At 52.2% G+C, this 22,764-nt stretch overlaps 2 protein-coding genes across 7 annotated transcripts in view; both read right to left on the bottom strand.

Moving 5' to 3' along the window:
- Nucleotides 1-1,997: 1,997 nt before the first annotated feature.
- IBA57 (iron-sulfur cluster assembly factor IBA57) lies at nt 1,998-6,424 on the bottom strand. Its single transcript, XM_032133370.1, has 3 exons — nt 6,109-6,424; nt 4,726-5,069; nt 1,998-4,069 (listed from the first exon to the last, which is right to left on the bottom strand). The coding sequence occupies exons 1-3, from the start codon at nt 6,357-6,359 to the stop codon at nt 3,678-3,680; spliced, it is 987 nt and encodes a 328-aa protein (XP_031989261.1). The 5' UTR covers nt 6,360-6,424; the 3' UTR covers nt 1,998-3,677.
- Nucleotides 6,425-10,702: 4,278 nt separating this feature from the next.
- Nucleotides 10,703-22,764, bottom strand: part of GJC2 (gap junction protein gamma 2) — a 39,962-nt gene continuing 27,900 nt past the window's right edge. For 5 of the 6 annotated variants that reach the window (XM_032132327.1, XM_032132415.1, XM_032132590.1 and 2 more), the window contains one exon: nt 10,703-16,745. In XM_032132327.1, the coding sequence (XP_031988218.1) occupies nt 15,478-16,725 (1,248 nt within the window). In that variant the 5' untranslated portion in view covers nt 16,726-16,745 and the 3' untranslated portion in view covers nt 10,703-15,477. Of the gene's footprint in view, nt 16,746-20,326; nt 20,664-22,764 lie in introns of those variants that run through there. The other variant, XM_032132502.1, reaches the window with a different exon arrangement.

Below are 22,764 nucleotides of genomic sequence, written 5' to 3'. Positions count from 1 at the left end.
AAGGCCAAACATTTCCAGAGTTCTGGCAGCAGAGCACCGAAGTGCAAACTCTGATTTTAGTGGTAGGAGGAGACAGCAGAATTCCACACTCGTTTGGCCTGGATGAGACAGAGGGAAAGAGAGGAAATCCAGACACAAATCCACAAAAACAGTTTAGGCATAAATTATTTCCGCTGGCTCGAGAACAGCGGGTTACAGCAAAAAAAAAAAAAACAAACCAAGACTTTTCCTTGAAGGGTTCACAGTCTGAAAAAGCAAAATACCACACAGGGAAAGGGTTGGAAAAAAAAAAAATTAAAGCCAAAATGTAGCATTTGTTTTTGTTTTTATCCAGCAGAAACTGTGCCCCCAAAAATATTAAATAATTAGAAGTAGCAGGAGCTCCACCCTCCTCTCAAAGTAACATTCAAAATGCCACAGTGCCCGTGCAGAGTGGTTTCAGCAGGAATTATTGGGAAAAGGGGATGAAAGCTGCCAAACTTTCCAGCCCTGAAAACCCTGGAGAAATTGAGTTTCCTGGAAAAGCATCACCAAGGCAGCCCATGAGGAATAAATCCTATTTGTGACTCTCGTCTGGGCAGTATTTGGACACTCCCTGAAGGCCTCAGAGGGTTCAGCGCTGTCTCAACAGCAGGAAAACCCACTCAAAATATTGATATTAAGCTCCAAATATTGGTAAGGGCTTTTTAAAGTAATGCAGAGTGAAGATGCTCACACAAAACCTGGCCACAGCAGTGTGAATCTCTGTGAGGAATTATGTTTTTGACAGGGAATTGCAGTGACTTTAATAGCTCAGTAGAATATATACATATATAGAATGTTCTATTATATATATATATTTATATATTTATTTATGTTTATATAAAATAGAGTAGACTGAAGTATTAGCAGTCATTTTTCTGGACTCCTCATCACACCAAGACAACTTTTTTCTTGGCATTTTACTATGACAGGAGAGGTAAAAAGTGTAACAATGAAGACAAGCACTGCTCCTAGAAAATAAACTAAAAAAATAAAATTAAAGGCAGAAAAAAGGATAAAACTTCTTTTTTTCTGAAAGCAACCATTTCAATTCCCCTCTGCAATCTCTGCCAGTGACTCCTGTCTTATCCCATTGGGATTTCAGGTTGTTCCAAGTGTTCACTCCACTCTTTTCCATCAGAAAACATCACTGAGGCAGAAAAAGGGGATCAGGAAGGGCCCCCGATTTTCCAGCTGTTTGGATTGAGGCTGGAATCTGAGCAGGTCACCTGAGAGCCCCTCTTGGACACCGTGTTGGTGCTCAGGAAAAAATTCCTCACTGGAAAGGTCAAGCCCTGAACAGGCTGCCCAGGGAAATGGTGGAGTGTCCAAAAAATGTGTGGATGTGGCACTTGGAGACATGGATTAGTGATGGATTTGGCAGTGCTGTTAATGACTGGAGTTGATGATCCAAGAGGTCTTTTCCAGCCTTCATAAAAAATCCCTGCAAAATCAACCCTTGTGCCCCCAGCCCCAAATTCACCCAACTGAAAGCATTAACTATGGAGAAGGCTGTGAGGGAGAATAAAAAATTTAAGGATTAACATGGATTGGGGCTTCTCCCTCCCATTTCTACCTCTTTTTTATTTTTCCAGAAGCCATCGAACACCTCTTCATTTCAGCACCACCTTCTCCTGTGCCTAACCCTGTGTCACCTGCAGCTGCTGGCAGCAACAAAAGCCTCTCAAACACTGTGAAGAAGACAAAAGGAACGTGTGTCTAAGGCAGAGAAGATGCAGGGCTTCCCCAAACAGAGGAGTTTAGTCAGTGTTTGTTCAGGCTCTGCTCACCCCAGGACAATAAAGCCATTCTGAGGAGGCTTTGCACAATGGGTGGCAGAGAGGAAAAGCTGCTTCAGGCCGAGCTGGCCAGCACAGCCTCGCCTTTGTGGCCTCTGCAGGATCCAGTTTCATTTATTTTCCTGGCAGAAAGACTTTGTTAACAATCCCACACCTGACCAACAGTCTCAGGCATGGTTCTTGTCAGCAAGCAACCCGAAAACGCATTTATTCCGTTGTGTGTCTTCACACCAGGCAAATAAAAGGCATCATCTCTTTCAGATAAATCACATTTAAATCAGAGACAGTAGTTAATGAGGTATTCCACAGAATCATTTTACAGCAAACATAGAGTTTTAATCAATATAAGCATTTTTTTACAGATAAATTCCTTTCACAGTAACACTGAAACAGAGGCAGAATGTGATTTTGGACGGGTTTTGTTACAAATATTCATGCAAGAGCTTTTTTTTTTTTTTTTGTGGTCAAAATGGGATCTCACCTGGGCACCTCTCTCATCGTGCCTTTGTGTAATGGATTTATTGCAATACAAAAATAAAAAGGGCTCCTATAAATCACTGCAGGTTGACAGGGTCAGGAGGCACGGAGCTGGTTGGCTTTGGAAGCAGAGAGGAATATGTTGCAGAAGGGGGGAAAAAAAAAAATGGGGAAGCAGAGGAGTATTGGCAGCCAGAAAGAAAAAGAAGCAAAGAAATGCCAAGGCATTGATTGGGCTGCTCTGAAAAGCCTCAGGGGTGGTGGATGGAGAAAAGCCCAGCTGCAGGTGGCAGCAGGGACACGGTGCCAGGAGCACAGAGAGCGTGGAGGTGAAGAGCCAGAACGTGGTGAAAATCCTCCCTCAGGAAGCCCAAGATAAGCCAGCACATGTGGCACTGACCCCTTCTCCAGGGAGGTGGGGACACCCTGTCCCTTCGCTGGCTGTGGGGAGGGAGTGAGGGAACCCCTGCCAAAGGAAAGTGAGGATTTCTATTTTTCTACAAGATGCCAGAGCAAAGATGGGGATGCCAAAAAAATCCACCCCTCAACTGCTGTTGGCAACTGGAGGGCACACAGATCTAGGAAGAGATTATTCTGCCATAAACACACCCCAGGGCACACACCAGCACAAGTTAGTGCTGGAAAATATCCCTTTCCTCTCCCAAAAAAACGGTTTGAGTGATGGGAGTCAGAGGAACCGGCTGTGCTCCCTCCACTGGCACCGAACCAGGAGACAGGACCAGGAGGTTTGAGACCTTTCCCAGCTGGGATGAGTTAAAATCAAGGTCTGGCACGTGAAGCACAAAGTGTTCCTCTTCCTGAACACAATTCCAGGGTGGGAAGAAATGCCAGCCCCGTCAGCAAGTTTAAGAAGCTCAATGCAAGGAGCAATTTGCAGCAAAAAAACTTCAGCCTGAGAATACATCTTAATAAAAGCAGCACGATCTCCACTCAAAAAAAAAAAAAAAAATTATAATACCACAGAATGGTTATTCTGAACTGAAAAATTCAGTGCATGGAACAGGGAAACTCCTGCTCCCACTGCTTCAGCTGGAACACACACGGAGCACAGTCTGAGGGAGTGAGTGTCAGCCTGGAAATCCATCCAGAGTCCAACCCAACAACACAGCGCACCCCCTAAATACAGCACCCCTAAAAAAGTGGGGATCACCCTCAGGAAAAGGTGCAATTCCCTGCATTTGTCTCTCCACAGCACTCAGTGGATGATCCAACCCAGTGGCTGCCACAGCTTTGGGGTCCTGCTGTTTAGTCCCGATTGGAGGAATCCTGGAAGAGCCCCCATCAACCACCCCAAACAGCAGCATTCCCAAATTCCCCACACAAACCAGACTCTCCCTAAGGCAAGCGGTGCTTCCTCATCTATTTGGCAGCAGCTTTCGGCCACCACTCGGGTGTGGTCGCGCTGAGCTCCACTCTGTCCCCTCCCAGGTTTATGCAGAGCGGCTCGTTCACATGAGCCAACCTCAGCAGGGCTATGCCGAGCTCTCCTCCTCCGGCACGGAACTTCCCGGCCGGCTTTCCCGACTCGGTGAGGATCTCTGCGCCCTCGGGAATGCCAGGGCTGGGAAGGGGCGCTGGGAAGCGGACGGGCAGCAGGCGCTTGCGGATCACGCCCATGTGGTGGGTCCGGGCTGTCAGCTCCTGCCCGATGTAGCAGCCTTTGGTGAAGCTGATGCCGTTCATGAAGGCCAGGTTGGATTCCAGCGGGAGGGCGACTCCAGGGGGGAGATCTTTCACACCTTCGGGAATTCCTAGGGCGAGAACAAAGCCAGCAGGTAAACGCTCCTCGGTAGACTTGTGCTCTGAATTGTTTGACTCATTATCGATTTGGTTTTCCAACCCAAACGGGTCCCAGTTTCAGCACAGCACCATCACCTTTCGCTCTGCCAATTAATTTAATCCGTATCCTACTAAAATCAAGGGCACTGGGGCTCCCAGGACCGAGATCCCTCTCCAGCCTCCTTGGCCTTGGAGTTAACTCGGCAAGTCCAGCCAGGAAGTTTTTAGGAAACCATGTCTGGGTGTTTCCTTTTCCTCCCTCAGCAACAAGCTAAACACCCGGGCTGTGTATCATCCCAAATTAACCAAAATTACTCAAACCACAGCAGCTTCTCTTTAAGAAAATGAATAATCCTGGCTTTCTTTCAGCATTCCTGACCAATGCCCATAATCTGAACAACAGAAAGTTATACCCAAACATTGCCACCACCAGACAGAATTCTAACCACCAGATCACTTTAATACTCGAAAGTAGCAATTAATACATGTATTAATTAACAAATTAAATGCATTACTCCCCACTGCAACACATTACAACATAAGAATGGAGGTTTTGTAACTTATTCCTGCTTTATATCAGCATATGGACTCCCAAAAATCCATAGTGCAAAACAGAACGTGGCTTTACCTTGTTTATACCTGTGCCTGTGGTAATCCTGAACGTCTCCAACTTGACTCCCAGGGATAATCTCCGACAAGTTTGCTCCTTTCTTTGCAATCAGTCTCCAGCCCATGACTTCTGCCCTGGGGTCAGGAGTTAAGAGCAGAGCCTGGTCTGCAGATTTTGGGAGGGAACTGGCGTCCCCAGGCTGTTCCCCAGGGATGACAGCCCACAGGGAGAGGTCAGGGCAGGGGGTGACAGTGACTTTCCTGCGGATCTTGTAGAGTTTCAGGTGTTTCTGGATGGAATCCAGCACGCTGCTGTCGCACTCCAGCAGGATGTGAGGCTCCTCTGCTGTGCTCCCATGGAGCCTAAAAAAAGTAACACCCCCCAAGGTCAGGAAAACAGGTACCCACAGAAGCAGGAGCCAAAGTTGGGTTTTTATTTGGATCCTGGTGCAAATCCAGAAACCTGGGGAATTTTCAGGCACACACGGAGCAGCACCCACCTCCCCACAGTGAAACACCTGAACTCTTTCAGCTGCCTGCTGTACTTTTTCCTAGCAAACACTGCCCTCACCTCTCCCAGGGGCAGAAGCAGGTCTGGCCATGTGGAATTCTCTATCCTTGAGTGAGGGGAATTTCAGCTGGGGGAGAAGTTTCATTCAGCTGTGCCTTCCACTGTCACACAATCCCAGAATGGATTGTGTTAGATGGGACCTTAAAGCCCACCCAGTGCCACCCCCTGCCATGGGCAGGGACACCTTCCACTATCCCAGGCTGCTCCAAGCCCCATCCAACCTGGCCTTGGACACTTCCAGGGATCCAGGGGCAGCCACAGCTGCTCTGGGCAACCTGTGCCAGCCAGGAATTCCTTCCCAATCTCCCATCCATCCCTGCCCTCTGGCACTGGGAAGCCATTCCCTGGCTCCTGTCCCTCCAGCCCTTGTCCCCAGTCCCTCTGCAGCTCTCCTGGAGCCCCTTTAGGCCCTGCAAGGGGCTCTGAGCTCTCCCTGGAGCCTTCCCTTCTCCAGGGGAACATTCCCAGTTCTCCCAGCCTAGCTCCAGAGCAGAGGGGCTCCAGCCCTTGGAACAATCCCGTGGCCTCCTCTGGACCATCTCCAGGTCCCTCCTGTGCCGGTGACCCCAGAGCTGGACACAGGTCCCCAGACTCCAGCTGGGGAGTCGATCTCCCCGATGGGGATATTACGGCCATCGCACTTTTCTGCTGGGGTAACGCACGCAGGCGGCAGCAGGTGATGACAAACACACACGGAGGAAGGGCTTTTTTGCACATTAATACAGAAATAGAAGCCGGAAATGTCACGTGGCGGTGACAGGAGCCACCCCCCGCCACCCCGCAATGGTCTCTCCCAGCTCCCCCCCCCTCCGCCGCGCCGCTTGGCCTCACCTGTACAGGATGACGTCATAGAGGCAGCGGCCCTGCACGTTCAGCGCGTGCGCGTAGAGCGCGGGGGGGCCGTCGCCCGCCGCCACCAACTGCGTGACGTCATTGGTGAGCAGCCCCTGCAGGAACACGGCGGCCTCGGCGCCCCGCACACCCAGTAGCGCCCGGCCCAGCGGAAAACAGGCGACGGCCGCGCCCCGCCGGCCCCGGCACCACCGGCGCATCCCGGGCGCCGTTATTGCCCTCACCAACATGGCGGCGCCGTCAGAGGGTCCCGCCGCCTCCGCCGCCCGCCACCGCCGCCATCTTGTGTGTGTCCGCCCGGAGGGCGACACCTGCTGGCGGGGACGGGGCGCCGCGGGGACCGCCCCCTTCCTGCGGGCCACGCCCCCTTCCTGCGGGCCACGCCCCCTCCGGCGGGCCACGCCCCCTTCCTGCGGGCCACGCCCCCTCCGGCGGCCCCAGGCCCCGCCCCGCCCTCTTGGCCACGCCCCCCGGCGCTGAGGGGGTCCGGGCGCTCCCTGTGATCCTGAGGAAGGAATTTGGGAACCCCCCCGGCCTTCCCCGCGTTCCCCGGGTTCTCCGGAAATGGAGCGAGCGAGGGAAACGGCCCAAAGCGTTCCCACGTCCCGCGGGTTGGTTGTGGGCGCCGTCGGGGGCTGTCCAGCCCAGCTCTCCCTGTCCTGGCTGCTCCCTGTTTAATGAGAGAATTTATCAAGCTGGAAAGGACCTCTGAGGTCATCGAGTACAACCTGTGGCCGAACATGTCAACTAGACCATGGCACTAAGAGCCACGTCCAGTCATTCCCTAAACACCTCCATTCCTGCCCCTGCCGAGCCTAAAATTCCCTGGGAGCTGCAAGCAGAGAGCGTACAGATCCATTCTCCTCCTCTAGGTCGGGGTGGAAAACTGACTCCAAAGGTTTCTCTTTTCCACTCTTATTTCTGCAGGACTCACCAGCTGCCCCATCCTCTTCTAACACCCTTGGGCAAACTGCCAGTGGCTCCGTATTGGAGCCACTGAATAAAATCACGGAATCATGGAATGGCTTGGGTCGGAAGGGACCTTGAAAGATCGTTTAGTCCAGCACCCCTGCAAGGAGCAGGGACATGCTCAATCCATCACGTTGCTCAGGGCGTCAGCCCAGCCTGACCCTGATTGTTTCCAGGGATGGGGAATCCCTGTGTTAACCCCCCCCCCCCCCGCCAAAATCATGGAGCTGGAGCGCTGCTGGCTTCCCTCTGGAACGCTCCCTGGCGCTCTGGGAAGTGCAGTCAGAAGGGCCCGCATAGCCCCGCGTTTGCCTGCGGCTCGTTCCGCTGGAATTCATCCCACAGTCCAAGGAACAGCCGCGAGTCACCGCTGCCACTCGCGATTCCCCTTCTCCGGCGGCTGCAATCCGCTGCCCCTCCCCGCTGCCAACAGCGGCACATGAGCGGCTCTCCGGGGAGGGGCAGCCCCCTGGCCCCGAATGACCCTGCTAAAATCTCCCGGGCAGGCAGCACCAGCGCAAACCCACCGATCCTAAAACCCTGAGTGAAGGGACTCCTTTTCCAGGAGTTGGAAAGGCGCTGTGTGTTCGTGCAGCTGGCGCTGGGCAGGGCTGGGCTCTCCCCTTGTGCCCCGGCAGTGATAACCTTATCACACGTCCCCTTGTCCCGGCGGAGATCAGCTCCCGGCAGTGCTGAGAGATAAAGATGTGGACAGAGGTGACCTTGGCACGGGGATGTGGTCTGCCCGCCCACTGGCACGAGTGGTGTGTCAAAAACGGGGCTGAGGAAACCTGCCTGGCTCTGGGGCAGCTGAAGGAGCACAGAGCTGATGCCCTGGGTGGTTCTTTCTCGCCCTGGAAGTGGGAATGTGCCGGGAGCAGGAGCTGGGTTTGCTTTTTGAAGGAGAAGGGAGAAAGTCACAAATCTGGAAGCACAGCTGGGGTGGAACTCCAGAGTCCAACAGGCACCGTGGACCCACATCAGGATACAACTTTGGGTGTTTTCCACCTGTTCCACATCCCTCCTTCACCACCCAGCTGTGGGGATCATCAGTGGCCATCCCACAGGCAGCGCTTTGCCACCTCCCTGCATTCCCAACCACCAGAGGTGTTTTATCAAACCCCATGGAGATATTTGAAAGGGCAGCAAGAGAAATAAAAGTGAAAATGGAAAACATTCAGGCAGCATTTTGAGCATTTTGTTTGCTTTTCCACTTCCTACCTCTTTTATTCCCTTTCCTCTGGGTTTGCTTCTCTTTTATCACAGAGTTATGCAGCCAGTAAAGTCATATTGAAACATTTCAGTGTCAGAAACTACAGCTCTGGCAGTTTAGTGCCTTAAATCAGCTCAGGGGATGGTTTGCGACAATCCATAGTGTGCCTGAGAGCTGCAACACCAGCAGCCCTGGGAAAGTTTATGCCGGCCCTCAGTGAGTGTGTGTCTGTCTTCACTAAAATTGGGGTATTCAAACCCTGCTTGGAGGGACAACCAAAGCTTCCATGACATTAATTTCTAGAGGAAGGTGTGGAATTCTAGTGGAAGCTGTCCCTGACTGTGGCAGGGGCTTGGAACGAGGTGATCTTTAAGGTCTCTTCCAACCCAAACCATTTTGGGATTCTGATATTGCTCCTGATGGATCTTCCCCCACCAGCTTTATAATTTCTAGAGCTGTTTTTTGGACGGAGAGCATGAGGTCACAAGACACAACATCCTTGGCTAAGCTCTATCCCAAAGGGAAAACTCCCTCCTCGGAACACCTCTCATCCAGTGAGATGTGTCAGGGTGGCTCAGGATCCTTTCCCACAGCTCAGAAGGAGGTGACAAAGGACAGAGATTCCCTTGCTGTCCCTCAGCAGCCCCTGGGTGGTTGCACAAGCTGCCAGCAGCCTCCTGCTCCATCAGCTTTCTGCTCTCTCCCACTGCCTGAAACCCTGCACAGCCCAAGGCTCCCACTCGTGAGGGCTCATCATTGGCATTTATTTGTCCATAACTCATCCTCACCAGGGCTAACCTCTGTAGCCAGCCCTGCAGGTTAACGCTGGCATAATAAACTAATTTTCTCCAGCTTTTTCTCAGGGTGTTAAGCACAAACCCTCATCCACAAACCCACGTGAGCTGCAATTATTCATCCCAAACCCTGTGCATTAAATATCCCCCAAGCTGTGCCCTGGGAGGTCAGCCACAGGCAGCTGGGACACGGGGCTGTGGTACACCATAGCTGGGACAATATCCCACAGTCTTGGAGGGGAAAACACGGATTGTGGCTGGCCTGGTGTAGCAGTTTCCTAAAGTGCTAAAACCACCACACCTGGGCAGTGCAAAATCAGTGATGATAGGGGGAAATTGCAAGGACAACAGGCAGGATGCAGGAATAGAGCAAAGTGGCAGCTGAGTTTGCAGGGAGTGAGTTTGTGCATCCAAGGGGCTGTTCTGAAAGGAGGGTGGGTGTCAGTCTTTTCTCTCAGGGAACAAGTGACAGAGGAAATGGCCTGAAGCTGCACTGGATGAGGTTTAGATTGGATATTAGGGAAAATTTCTTCACTGAAGGAGTGGCCAGGCATTAGAATAGGCTGCCCAGGGCGGTGGTGGGATCACCATCCCTGGAAGTGTATAAAAACCATGTGGATGCGGCACCTGGGGACAGGGTTTGGTGGTTGTGGTGCTGGGTTAATGGTTGGACTCAATGAACTTAGAGGGCTTTTCCAACATAAAGGACTCTGGGATTCCTGCTGGTGGGACTGAGGGGAAGGTAAAGCTGTTATTGCATTTCCCTGGGAGGAGGGATTAGGAGCCAGTGGGATGCTGTGACTGGAATTCTGCCTGCAGCATGGAGCAGCTGGTGGAAACGATGGGTGCTGTGATCCCAGAGAGAACTGGGGAGTCACTGGCAGTTTTAGCCTGGCTTTCCAAAGAAATGGGGGAGGTTGCAATTACTCTGCCTGTTCCCAAAATACTGCTGAATGGAGGCTGCTTTTGCCATTCCTCCTTCCATGAGTCTGTATCAACCCCCAGGGCAGGGACACCTCCCACCACACCAGGTTGCTCCAAGCCCCATCCAACCTGGCCTCGGCTCTTCCCAGTCCCTTGGTGGGACCATGTCCTGCTCATGCCAAAGAAGTTGTCAACTTAGCTCAACTTCCAGAGAAACAGAAAAATTGCATGTTTTTGTCCAGGATTTTTTTCCTGAGGACATTTGGAGAGGGGTTGTGAGTGAAGGTGCCTGTGATTTAACGGGAGGAGCGAAGACCGAGGTGGTTGGAAAGCCAGGCTCTCTCCCAAAGTGCTTTCCCATCGTTTGCTCAGCCTGAATCATCAGTTTCTCCTAGATTCCCCAAAGTTTTCTTGCTTTTGAAAGCCCAGGCTTCCCTCAGCAGTTTGAGCTCTGTGCCCGAGGGATCTGCAGGCAGTGATTCATCAGGGAGACAACACATCCCAAACAACGCGAAGGTCAAACGCTTCTTAAGGCAAAACTATTTTGTGAAGATTTGTAGCCATATCAGGGAAAACAGAGCTCCTACGTGGCTAAAACAGGCAAATCGTAGGTGGAGAAGGATTTCTTCTCATCATTCAGAGCCTTTCTCAAGCAAGCACCACACGCTTTACATACTGTAACAAAATGTAAGTTTTATTCCATGTTATTAGTAATGGATGTGGAATAGCCACAGTTGAGTTGGGCTGATGTCCCTTTCCCTTTTGACCAGTGTTTCATATTCGAACTACAGCCCAGATGTAACATTTACACTGAAAAATACTTACAGATTCAACCTCATACTCCAAAAATCTCTAGTACAAATACAGTTAGTACATTAAAAAAAAAAAATTAACAACCAAAAAAATAAAAAGAAAACAATCCCAGACGCTTTGTAACAGCACAGACTGGTTATGGCCTTGAGTTAAGTTCAAGTATTTCCCAGTGGAATGCAATGCAAGCAAGAAGGTAATCTGGATTTTGTGGGACATTCCTGGCCCTGAATGGTAAGAAGAGAAATATAAGTGTGGGCACTTCATCTGACCAAGTTTAGCGAGAGAATCAACATTTACAATTAGTTCAGCCACAAAGCTAAACCTGTCTTGTGTGTGGACAAAACTGCTACCTGGAGAAAACACACAAAAAAAGCAAAGCATTAATTATGCCGTTGGCATTTCTTCCATGGCTGATACTCCGCCCTCCAAATGAATTTCCTTGAGCTGCTGGTTGAGTTAGGAATGGTTGTGGTGGGGATTTTGCTTGTGGCTATGAATATTTTGCTGCTCCATCCTTTTCCTGCCCCAGCTGACAGGATAAAAGAAGGGACTGTTGCTCCTGCCCCGAAAGGAGTCATTCCTGCAGAGTCATCATTGCATTTGGTCACCTTTGTGGCAGTGACTCAGTGGGAAAACCCAACATCCTAAATGGTTTAGAGGTCACAGAGTAGAGGAGGAAGGGGGAAAGTGAGCAAATCAGTATATATATAAAGAATAATAATAATCTTTTCTGTTCCTAGGGCTGTCTGACCCGTGCTGGCTGCAGTGTGTGGCCCAGATGGGACCTGGGAGAACTGGGATCCCTCTTCCCCAGCCTCAGAGGATCTGCAGTGTCCTCCAGGCTGGCTGGTACCTCACAGGCAACTTTGCATCCCTGCCAGGCACCCATGACACCAGAGCATTCCTGCTGGGAATACACCCTTGTGCTTGAGTCCCTGTCAAAACGCTTGGAAAACGTGGGAAATCAGGATCAGCTCCCATTGGGAAGGGATGTTATGCAGGGAAATACTCCAGGCCTGAGGGAGGAGCAGGGCTGGGAGTGGTTACCCTGTGTCCCTGCCCGACAAGGGGATTATTGATCCCCCAAGAGTCTGCCCTGGGTCTGGTACTCGTCAATATTGCAGTTATTGACTCTCCCTGTGGAAAACAGCATGTGCGTATGAGATGTGAGGGTGACACCAGCTGGGAAGAGGCTCCAAACCCTCTGCAGGACCCACGGGTCACTCAGAGCCCCCTTGGTTCACTGTGTGACCATAAAAAGGGGGTTTGAAGGATGCCAGGAAGGTCCCCACTGTACAGCCACACACCTGGAGAGGGGAGCAATCCCCAGGCCTGCAGGAGATGGGGTTTTGGGGAGGACCAGAGTGCATGAAGAGGAGAAGGAAGGGAACGTGGCACAAGGACTGGCACTGCCACGCTGCTGGGAAGTTGTGGAGTGGCTGGTGTTGGTTCAAAGACACGAGGGAAAACCACCCCAGAAAAGCAGCCCTTGGAGAAAGGTTGATGAGACTGGAGGTGTTCAGCTTAAAGCAGATTTGAGGGTGAAAGCAGTCTTCAAACACCCAAAATATGCAGAGATTAAAGGCATGAGACTTCTCCATGTCTCCATGGGGTTGCAGAGAGGGGGTTCATGTCACCCTTTAGAGAGTCATTTGATGGTGGCAAGTTGGCAAGAAGATCCATGGTCTTTTCCCATCCTCCTGCCCTGAACCTGGAATCTCCTCCCATGGGCACTGCCCACCTCTATTGCTGGGGCAGCAGATGCAGCCCTGCTGCATAGACTGGGTTTAATGAGTTGATCAGGTCTCTGTGACCAGGTTTGGGGGTTTGGGCTCAAAATCTGCCCTGCCCTCCATCTTTCCCCATGGCGATTCGTTTGCCAAGATTGTTTGAAGCAAGAGCAAGGAAGTCACATTCCTATCCCTGGTGTGGTGACTCATGGGGGGTTCTGCAGGTCAGCAGGAGTGGAGGGGCAGATCTGAGTCACCAGGAAGTGCTCAGGCCATGTCTGGTGCTGAGGGAGGTGTTGCTGGTACGGGCAGCAGAAATCCCAAATCCCAACTCCTGCATGGGACAGTGCCTTCCAGCATCGTGTGGGAAGCACAGGTTTATCCGGGGCTGTGGTATTGTTGCTCATGGAAAAGGAATCAGAAGAACCCAGGCAGCATCCAACCATGGTTATCCTCAGAGTTTCCATCCTTCCCTTGGGATCACGACTTTAAATGCACGCGATTTCCCCTGGGACACAGGGCTGGGAATAAAAGAGAAGTCCCACTGATGCAGAGGACAAGCTCATGCCCTGGACAGCTGCAGTGACCAGGGAACAAATTTCCACCCAGGATCACCTCTCTCTCCTCCCCAGCAGCCTGGGCTGTGGCCCTGCAGGCATTTTTGCCAGGTGACAGCAGCCCTGTGAGCACCCAGCCTCTCCTGCTCTGCCCAGCACATCCCCAGCCAGCAGAGAGCACATTCCCACACACGGGACGAGGACAAACAGCGTGGTTGGGTATGTTTGCCTCCCCACCACCGTGGTGTGACCTTTTTGAGCCTTTCCAGCAAAATTCCCAGCAGAAGGGGATGGATGGATGTTCCTACTGAGTGCTGCTGTGCTGATCCTCCTCCTGGATCTAGTTATCCATTTGTCAGGGGAAGATCTCCAGCAGCAAGAGCAAACAGCATTCCAGGCATTTTACCAATGAATGCCTTCAGCAGGAGCAGGAATGAGCCTGGAAGTGCTCCCCAGACTGTTACACAAAGCCACAGAGCTGAATATTAGCTGCTGGGTACCTCGTAGGATGTTTCTCTGCTGTCCTTTTAATTCTACGTTTCTGCTTCCAGGACTGTTCTCTAATGCATGGCACAGCTCAGCTGAGGTTCCCAGGAGATGAAGGGCATATCCAAATTCTCTGCTGTTCCCAAGAACGGCCAAAGGGCTGGGCACTCGGGGAACAGGCATCCTCAGGGCTTTTAGGGACTGATCTCAAGGACATGAGGGTGATGTCCAGCGAGAAGTCGTGAATATCCAATGGGTAAGACATACTGGCACAGCCTGAGGGAACAGCTTGGCACAGGGACAGCGCTGTGTTCAGGGAGAATTTACTTCTTCTGCAACAGGTTTGATCTTGAAGGCTCTGCCTGTTTGGGGTCCCTGTGGTGATGATGAAACCACCCTGACAAAGCACAGTAGGAGCCTTGGAGCTCAGCAGCTTGATCTTAACATGCACCCCAAGTACTTTAAGTGCATGGAAACCACCCTAAAGCCAAGCCCAGCTGAAAACAACTCCTCATAAACTCGGGAAAAACTTCCTGCTGCTGTCCTGGTCCTGTCCCCACTGAAGCCAGACCTTCTGCAACCCTGCCCCCAAGCAAATGTGGGAATCCTCCCAGTTCCCCGGGTGGGGCTGGAGGCTAAAAGCCCCAGGACTGCTCCAGGATGAGATCAGCCCCAGTCCTGGAGCAGCTGGGTTTTCCCAGGGGAGGTGGAAGGCTGTGGAAGGAGCAGAGGGTTGATATTACATTTACACCTATTTCGCTATGTCTATGTGCACACGCATGTGTTCGTACGTGTCTGTATCTATACATGGACACACACACACACACACCAGAGACACACTATTCCTAGATCTGCCACCTGCCACTATTTATAAGGGCTTGATTAATCAGAAAAACAAATTTGCCAACAGTGCTTTTCCTCAATTAATCAGAAAAACAAATTTGCCAATGCTGATCGTCTAAAATTCAGCAAGTAAAGGAGCCTAAACCCTTTACACTTTTGTTTTCCTGGTTGCATAAAGGCACTTTCTGATGATGTGAAGCAGCAGTTTGTTAAAAACTCTGTAACTGCAACAATTCCCATCACATCTGTAGCAAGTGCTACACAGGCACCAGTAGGACGCAATGTCACTGCTTGCTCCTGCTCCGGAGGGTTTGGAGCAGATCTGCTTTTTGCTTCGACACAGAAGAAGAAAAGATGAAACCTTCAGCCCTGTGCTGGTTTTAGGTCTCCCTGTGTGAGGCAGTCATGGTGTTCCTGCCCCAGACCTGGTGTGGGTGCCAGCTCCTGGCTCACAGCATCCAACGAGGCCTTCATTGGCAGCTGCCAGCCCAGGCAGGCCATCAGCTGTGAGCCTGCCGTGAAGGTCCGTGCAATATGTCAGTGGTTTTCTTATCAAAGGATCAGAAATTAATTTGATTAAGGGTATTTAGTAATTAAACACTGCCTTGCCTGCAGCACTCAAGCCTTGCCATGCAGGAGGGTGGCTGATCCCTGTCAGCCTGACTTTCCTCCTAAGCCACCAGCAGCTCCTCTTCCCACCACAGCACATTGTCCAGTCTCTGCTGGGGGCTCCGGTGGTGACCCAAGGGCTGGGAGGTGTGGGGGGTTTGCTGTTACTCACTGGAGGTTCCTGTCACTCACTGGAGGTTCCCAGCTGGAGAACACGTTGGAAACAGGGAAGAAATGTCTTTTGTTAACACACTGGAAGACAGCACTAAATTGGTCCGAAGCTCCTTTTACTCTCTTGACTTCCACACAAAAACCGTGCCCTGCGAAACGAACTCGAGATAACACCGAAAACCAGAAACAAACCAAAATAAAAACCCCGCTCACGCTGCCCTCTCGCCTTCCTGGCAGAGTTATATCCACACAGACGTCTTCCCATCTTTACTGCTGGAGCTGCCTTTCTCCAAGGAGGCCTTGGGTTTAGCACCTTGTTTCTCCTGGGCGGTGTTGGCCCTGTTCTGCTCCACCACGGTGCCCCCCGAGGCGGGGCTGCTGGTCCGAGAGGGCTGCGTGTTGGCCTGGGTGCTGCTGTAGCTCTGGAAGGCGATGTCCAGCTGCTCCTGGGCCACCCGCAGGTGCTTGTGCAGGGTGGACAGATCCGCCGGCAGGTTCTCGTCCGGGCTGGTGCACTGCTGCTCCTGAGCCACGTTGGCCAAGTTCTGCTCGTGGGCCATCAGGCTGTTGGGGATCTTGGTGGACTTCTCGGATTTGACGACCAGGTTGTACTCGGGAGGGCAGGAGATGTTCTTGGGGTAGGCGTAGTTGTAGGGGGGCTGCCGGAAGCTGTTGATTTTCCGGTTGCGGATGGCGTCGCGGATGGTCCCGAATCCCAGGTGGAACATCTCGCACATGTTCAGCAGCAGGCACAGGCAGCTCACCACATACATCACCAGGAGGAAGATGGTCTTCTCCGTGGGCCGGGACACAAAGCAGTCCACGGTGTGGGGACAAGGGACCCTGTTGCAGACGTAATAAGCTTCCACTTCAAAACCGTAGAGCAAATACTGCCCTATCAAAAAGCAAACCTCAAACGAAGCCCTGGTGAGGAGCTGGAAGACGTAGATTTTCATCAGTCCCTCCTGCTGGATGCGCCTCCTCCCGTCGTGCTTCTGCTGCTCCTTGCACTTGGGCTTGGGCTTGGCTTTCTCGTGCTCGGCCGCGTCGTCGGAGATCATGGGCTCCTCCTCGTCGGCCTCCATGGCATCCTCCATGTTGCGCACGGCCTGCCAGTTCAGGGCAAACTGCTTCTTCTTCTTGAACCCCTTGAACTTCTTCTCCTCCTCGGCCGAGCGGGCGATCCTGTGGATGGCGTAGCCCAGGTACATGACTGAGGGCGTGGAGATCATGATGATCTGGAAGACCCAGAACCTGACGTGCGACAGCGGCGCGAAGGCATCGTAGCAGACGTTGTCGCAGCCCGGCTGCTTCGTGTTGCAGGTGAACTTGCTCTGCTCATCGGAGTAGATGGACTCGCCCCCCACCGCCGTCAGGACGATGCGGAAGACGATGAGCACGGTGAGCCAGACCTTCCCCACGAAGGTGGAGTGATTGTGAATCTCTTCTAGCAGGCGGGTGAGGAAGCTCCAGCTCATGTTGGTCATAAGGGCTACTCAGTTATAACCTGCAGGGAGAGGGGGAAATAAAACACCAGAGCTATGAGGTCACATCTTGTGCCACCAGGAGGACCAGAGAAGTGAACGTCCCCTGTGCTGGGCACTGGTGGGGCCACACCTTGCATCCTGAGATCAGTTTTGGGTTCCTCATGACAAGAAGGACATTGAGGGGCTGGAGCGTGGCCAGAGAAGGGAACAGAGCTGGGAAGGGGCTGGAGCCCCAGGAGCGGCTGAGGGAGCTGGGAAAGGGGCTCAGGCTGGAGCAAAGGAGGCTCAGGGGGGACCTTGTGGCTCTGCACAAGTCCCTGACAGGAGGGGGCAGCCGGGGGGGTCGGGCTCTGCTCGCAGGGAACAGGGACAGGAGGAAAGGCCTTAATTAGCACCAGGGGAGGTTTAGATTGGATATTAGGGAAAATTTCTCCCCTGAAAGGGTGGTCAGGGCTGGAACAGTGGAGGATGCTCCCACATCACAGAGACGTGTCCTACTGAAACATCTTTCATTAGCAAGCCCAGAAAAATGCAAAGAATCAGCAAAAGAATGGGAATATTTATGTTTACAGGCTGACAACCCTTTTAAGTTCCTCTTGAAACAAAGCAAAACAAAACAAAACTTTAATCAAATACAGACTGTTTCAAAAATAAACCTTGAGAAGCTTTCAAGAGAAAACCATGCATTTATTAGGAGACCTGGACAGCTGGGGAGGAAGAGCTTGGAATAAGCATTTTGTGTTTAGCTTAACTTGGAGTGGGGCCTCAGCCTGAGTTCCTTGGGTGACCTCAGGCAGCACTAAAGACAGGAGGCAATTTCAGTGCTTGACTGGCACGGATACTGAGAGATGAGAGCGATAGGAAAAGCACCTGGACCTAAAGAACAGTGGAGGAAGAAAAAAGAGAAGAGAAAGGAGCTGTTTTCTTATGTGGAAGCAGTATGGACATCAACCCTAATTCTCCATGCTGGGTGAGCATGGCTGAGTGGGGGTGAAGATCCAGGGGGGAAAATGATCATAAAATCCTATAATTTTTGGGGGTTGGAAGGGACCTTAAAGATCATCTGGTTCCATGGGCAGGGACACTTTCCACTAGACCAGGCTGCTCCAAGCCTCATCCAACCTGGCTTGATGATGCCATGAGACACAAGCCTGGCCCGAACTTGGCTTTGCACCACTGGAGACACAAAATTGTGCTGTAGAGTTTCCGTGGTGGGAGCAGCCACGTGGGAGCAGGAAGGGAAACATGCCCCACTCTGTTCTCCACATCCAGCTGTTCTGGAATGCGATTTTGCTCCCACTGCTTCCCAGGACAGGAGCCAAGCAGAGCCAGTTTGCTCAGCGCTGGTTTGCTCAGCGCTCGCCTTCGCGCTGCCCCTGTCGAGGGCTCTCGAGAGCAGGCAGATGGAATTTTCCAACCCTGCTATTTCCAGATCAAACAAATCCCCTGCGAACACAAGCCCCCAAGTCTTCACACAGCAGGCCGAGCCTGTGGGAGCGCTCTGCAGATGGTGCTATTCCTGTCCTGGGGCTGGGGAAACCGAGGCAGGGAGGGGAGAAACAGCTGGGTCATAAAGCAGAAGGAGAGGTGGGGAAGTTCTCCTCCCTGCCCTCGACATACCAGGTGAAGAGCAACAACCCCCAATGCTGCTGGGACCAGAATCCCCCTCTCCTGCCCCAAAAGTGATGCCTTGGTCGGTACAACTGTGCAGGTGGGACAGTTCAGCCAGTGCAGGACATGGGAAGTGATGCCCACAGAGATATTCTTTATTTAATGAGGAAACTGGGTTTATTCAGGGGTGAACCCTTTTTGAGTGCCTTTTTCTGCGTCCTTACTGTGGGTACACCCTAAGGGGTCTTTAACCCTTCCTCTGTTGTGTTCACATTCAGATATGGGGCGTTAAATGATTTGTGGGATCAATCCAGGCTCTCAGCCAAGCTCCAGCTGACAGGGGGCTGGGAAGGGAAGACCCTGCTGGGTGTGGGCCATGGTGCATCTGTCTGTGGAGCATCCGGGTCTGGATGAGGCAGGGTTGGATCCAGCCCCACCTTGGCTGGCCCCATGCAGGTGTCCAGCGCCCCAGCAGCTCCCGTCTGCACCACAAATTAGCTGCAAGCCCCAAATTGTCCTTAAAAACACACTTTTAATGTCCTGTAGAGCAGTTCATTCCAAATTCAGGGCTCCCCTAAAGGGTTTCTGAAGCCTACACCGAGGATAATTCACCATTTAGCAAGTGTTACTCAGGGACGCAACTCCCAAAGCGCCAGCTCATCTCCCAGGAGCTGTTTGCTGGGGCAGGGAGGGTCTGACCGAGGCTGTGACAGCTTTTGGAGTAAATATTCAAGTTTTGAACTGACATTTATCAGGGTTGTTATCAAAGCACCCACTGGCTCCTCTGGGAGACACATTTTAGGAAGGAGCACCCAATAAAATGCTCCCAAATCTCCCGAGTCAAGGAAAAGGAAGGAAATTGCAAATTAACAGAAGTGACAGGTTGTTGCTTTGAGAAGACCATCCCTGGCTGCCTTCCACCACCCTGAGCTGTGGGTCCTGCCACTGCCCCTGCGGCTCAGCCCTCTGTGCACATCTGGATCTGCACGAACATCTGCAGGAAACAGCCCCGAGCTGTTCCTGCGCCCCTGGGACCCCACTGTGAGGGGTCACACCTTGATGCTGCACCCCTGTGTGTCCACCTGCCCTCCTGGCATCGTATTTGAGAGCGGGAGCCGAAGGAAATGAGGTAAAAACCCCTCCCTACAAATCTGTTTGGTTGAACTTCCAGTGGCTTTTAGGACTCACTGGCTACAAAGACTAAACTGTGAGATTTCAATGCTTTTAATTGCTGGGGTGGGGGTTTAGTGCACCACAGTGTTTTGGAATCAATTATAAATCAAACAAGCTTCCAAAGAAAGATTTGTTCACAGTGCTGATGAATAGACTGGCACTAGGAAAAGGCTGTGTCTCCTCTCCTCACAGTCCCGACCATCCAAGCACAGAACATGGATTTTGCAGCCATCCATCTGCTTCACTTCAGACCCAATTCCTCTGTGCAGTGTGAAAGTTATGCAGCCTGGGGGGGAAAAACCCCATCTGTGTAGATGTGCAGCAGGTAGATGGGTGAGATGAGGTGGTTCATGCATCTCAGTTATCTCCCCAAATAAAGGACTCCCCGTCCCTCCAGCTTTGAAATCCATTCATTCACTCATCCATCATCACATGCCACCTCCAGATTTGCTGACACACAGCGTAGGAAACACACACAGGGTGCAAGTTTCACCTCAAAACAGCTACAGAGGAGGGATTGGACTGCTCAGACCACCAGCAACCCCTAAAGTAGTCTGAACTGTGTGTAGCCAGTACAGGAATGAGCTGTTGGCTCCCCGTTCTCACCACGGTGACTTCCCAAAACCCGCTGACCCCTCCACACAATCGCAGGCACAGCTGTAGGAACTGGGAAAACTTTAAAACCTGAGTCTAAAATATGCCAAAGAATGAAAAAAACTATATAAGTCTGTGCTAGGTGGATGCCCTTCCGTTCCGCACGGTTCTCGCACCGCTGCCTGAGCAGCAGGGAAAACAACGGGGGAAAAAATCTACTTACAGAGACATGGTGCTTCTCGCGGTGGCTTTCCCTCCTCCACCGACATTCCTGTGCCTCCAATCCCTCCGCCTTGCCCTAGATAAACCCCCGCCGGCTCGGTCCAGCCGTGCTCCAGTGGTTGGCAAGCGGAGCTCCAGGGAAGTATTTAGGGCGCTGTCAGACCCCGCCTTTGCGGGGCAGCCCCTGCCCGACCCCCGGGGCCGGTCCCACCGCCTGTCCCGACCTTCCTGCCCTCGCCAAGCCTCGGGAGAAGCTGGGAAGGTGCTCTACACACACACCAGGCGAGAGAGGGGCATTGGTTTTAAATCCAAACAAGCCGCCGGGTCTGGTTTTAGGAACGCTGCCTGGAATTTTGCTTGTGTCGGTTGGGAGTGAATTAATAGCATCAGCTTGTGGCACTGGTAACAGATTTGTAAGACTGAGAGCATGACTAATAGGGAACATGTGGAAAACACATTTTGGCAAAAGCTCCTTGGCTGTTGGGGGGGAAAAAAATAATACAAAAGGAGGGAAAGCTTACTAGTGGGAAAAACTGCCCTGAAGCTCCTGCTTTGCTGCAGGAAAAGCTGTCCCTGAAAGAGGTGGTTCCTCTCTCTGCAAGCTGGTGGAGGGAGCAGGGAGCAGGTGAAGGATGGGGAAGGAGTTTTGAGCACCAACAGAGCCTTTCTGGCTTCTTTGCAGCTGCAAGAAGGAATTGGGAGGATGGGGGTGCACACGAAGCCTAAGGCAAGTGGTATTCATGAAGAAAACCTCCACCCTGATGGTGCAAGGATCACCTGCTCCATCCACGGGGAGCTTTGGCAGATCCAGCAGAATCAGGGATCTGATTCAGGGTGTCTGCTGAGGTGGAAATGGAGAGTCCAGGCAGGAAGTCCACCCAAGGGCCAGCGAGGAGGAGAGAGAAGGAAGCAACAGCAGCAGCCAGGTCATGGAAAGGATCAGATCTCTGAGGGCAGAAAGCACGGGAAGATTTGCACTGGGATTAAGGGGGGTGTTGGAAACCATATGGTATATCTGGAACCTTCGTCCCTGGTGCTGACAAAGCAGGATATTCACCTCTGGTTTCCCAAAGAGCCCAAATGGACGTGGAAGGGCAATTCTTCCTCACTGGAGCTTGTGTGGATGCTCTTGCAAGGAGCAGCATCTGCACCGCCCTTTATTGCAGCAACATTCCTCAAGGCTTTCTGTTATAAACTAATTACTCACTTATCATTACTGATAAGTGAATTCCCTGTTTGGGATTAGTCACCTGAGATAGGCAGGAAAAGCCCTATCAGCTCAGTGAGGTGTAGGGGTGAACACACACCTTTGTGGGAATATGCCACACCAGGAAAACCAGATTTGGGGAGGCATTTGGGGGGAATAAACCTCTAAAAAAGTTAAATTATCACAACCCTGGCTTCATGTTTCAGCTTCAGTACACGGCACACTGACAAGCTGCTCTCCCAAAGGACACAGGGAGGTTCCAGAGGAGAGCAGCAGGGCTGGAGATCTCCAAACCCACTCCAGCCTCCCTGGAAATCTCCCACTGAGAGGGTGAGAACTTGCAGCGGGCTGAGGCCACATTATCCCTGCATGTTCCTGGGCCTGGGTTTGGCCTCCAGCACACTGGGGCAGTGATCTCCTTCCCCTCAAGGTCCTTCAGCTCTGGAGACAGCCGTGGGTCACCTCGTGGTCACTCCAGAGGGGCCACTGAATGTTCTCTGGGTGCATTCCCCACAAGCAGGGACCCTCCAGCACATGTCACAGCTGCTCCTTCTGAGAGCCACACCCCGTAACATCCACCAGAGCTGAGGGACGGCCACCAAGAGCTCATTGCCACCCAAGACCTGTGGTGAAAGTCCCACCCGCTGCTGCCGGTGCGGGATGGAGCTGCAGGGAGGTGTTATTGGTTATTTAAAAATAACCAGCTCAGAACGACTCCCAGGCTCTGCAGGACTGCTCAGAGATAAAAGGCAGCTCAGCGTGGTCCCAGTCCCGTGGGTCAGGCAGATTTTCCAGGCTCTTTGCTTTCTAGCCATGAGGGTGGTTTATACACACGGCACTCGCATCTGGGTGAAGATTTTTGGGGCATCTGCGCTTCAGGCAGGCCAGGCAACATCTGCTCCTGCTCCAGCCTCGTGCCCAGCAGCTCCAGCCATCACACTGGCAGGGACTGAGGGCTTCCCATCACCAAATCATCACCCAGGGAAGGAGGCAGGAGGCAGAGCCATAAATGAGTGTACAGAGAAAACCCCACCCCTGCAGCATCCCGTGTCCTCAGTTCAGTGCCTGGCAATGAGAAATGGGAATAAAAGAGAGGAGACAGAGGGGAAGGGATGTGATGGAGCTTTGTATAATTCTGGCTGCTGCTGGGAGTCACCTCTCCAAGCCACCTCTTCCCCAGGCACCGTCTGTGTTTCAGAGCAGTGATCTATACACATTTATTTAAATGTCCT

Source organism: Corvus moneduloides, chromosome 1, assembly GCF_009650955.1.
Source record: "Corvus moneduloides isolate bCorMon1 chromosome 1, bCorMon1.pri, whole genome shotgun sequence".
Lineage (NCBI taxonomy): Eukaryota > Metazoa > Chordata > Aves > Passeriformes > Corvidae > Corvus > Corvus moneduloides.
The sequence above is the reverse complement of the archived record's forward strand: the minus strand, read 5'-3'. Positions and strand labels throughout refer to the sequence as shown.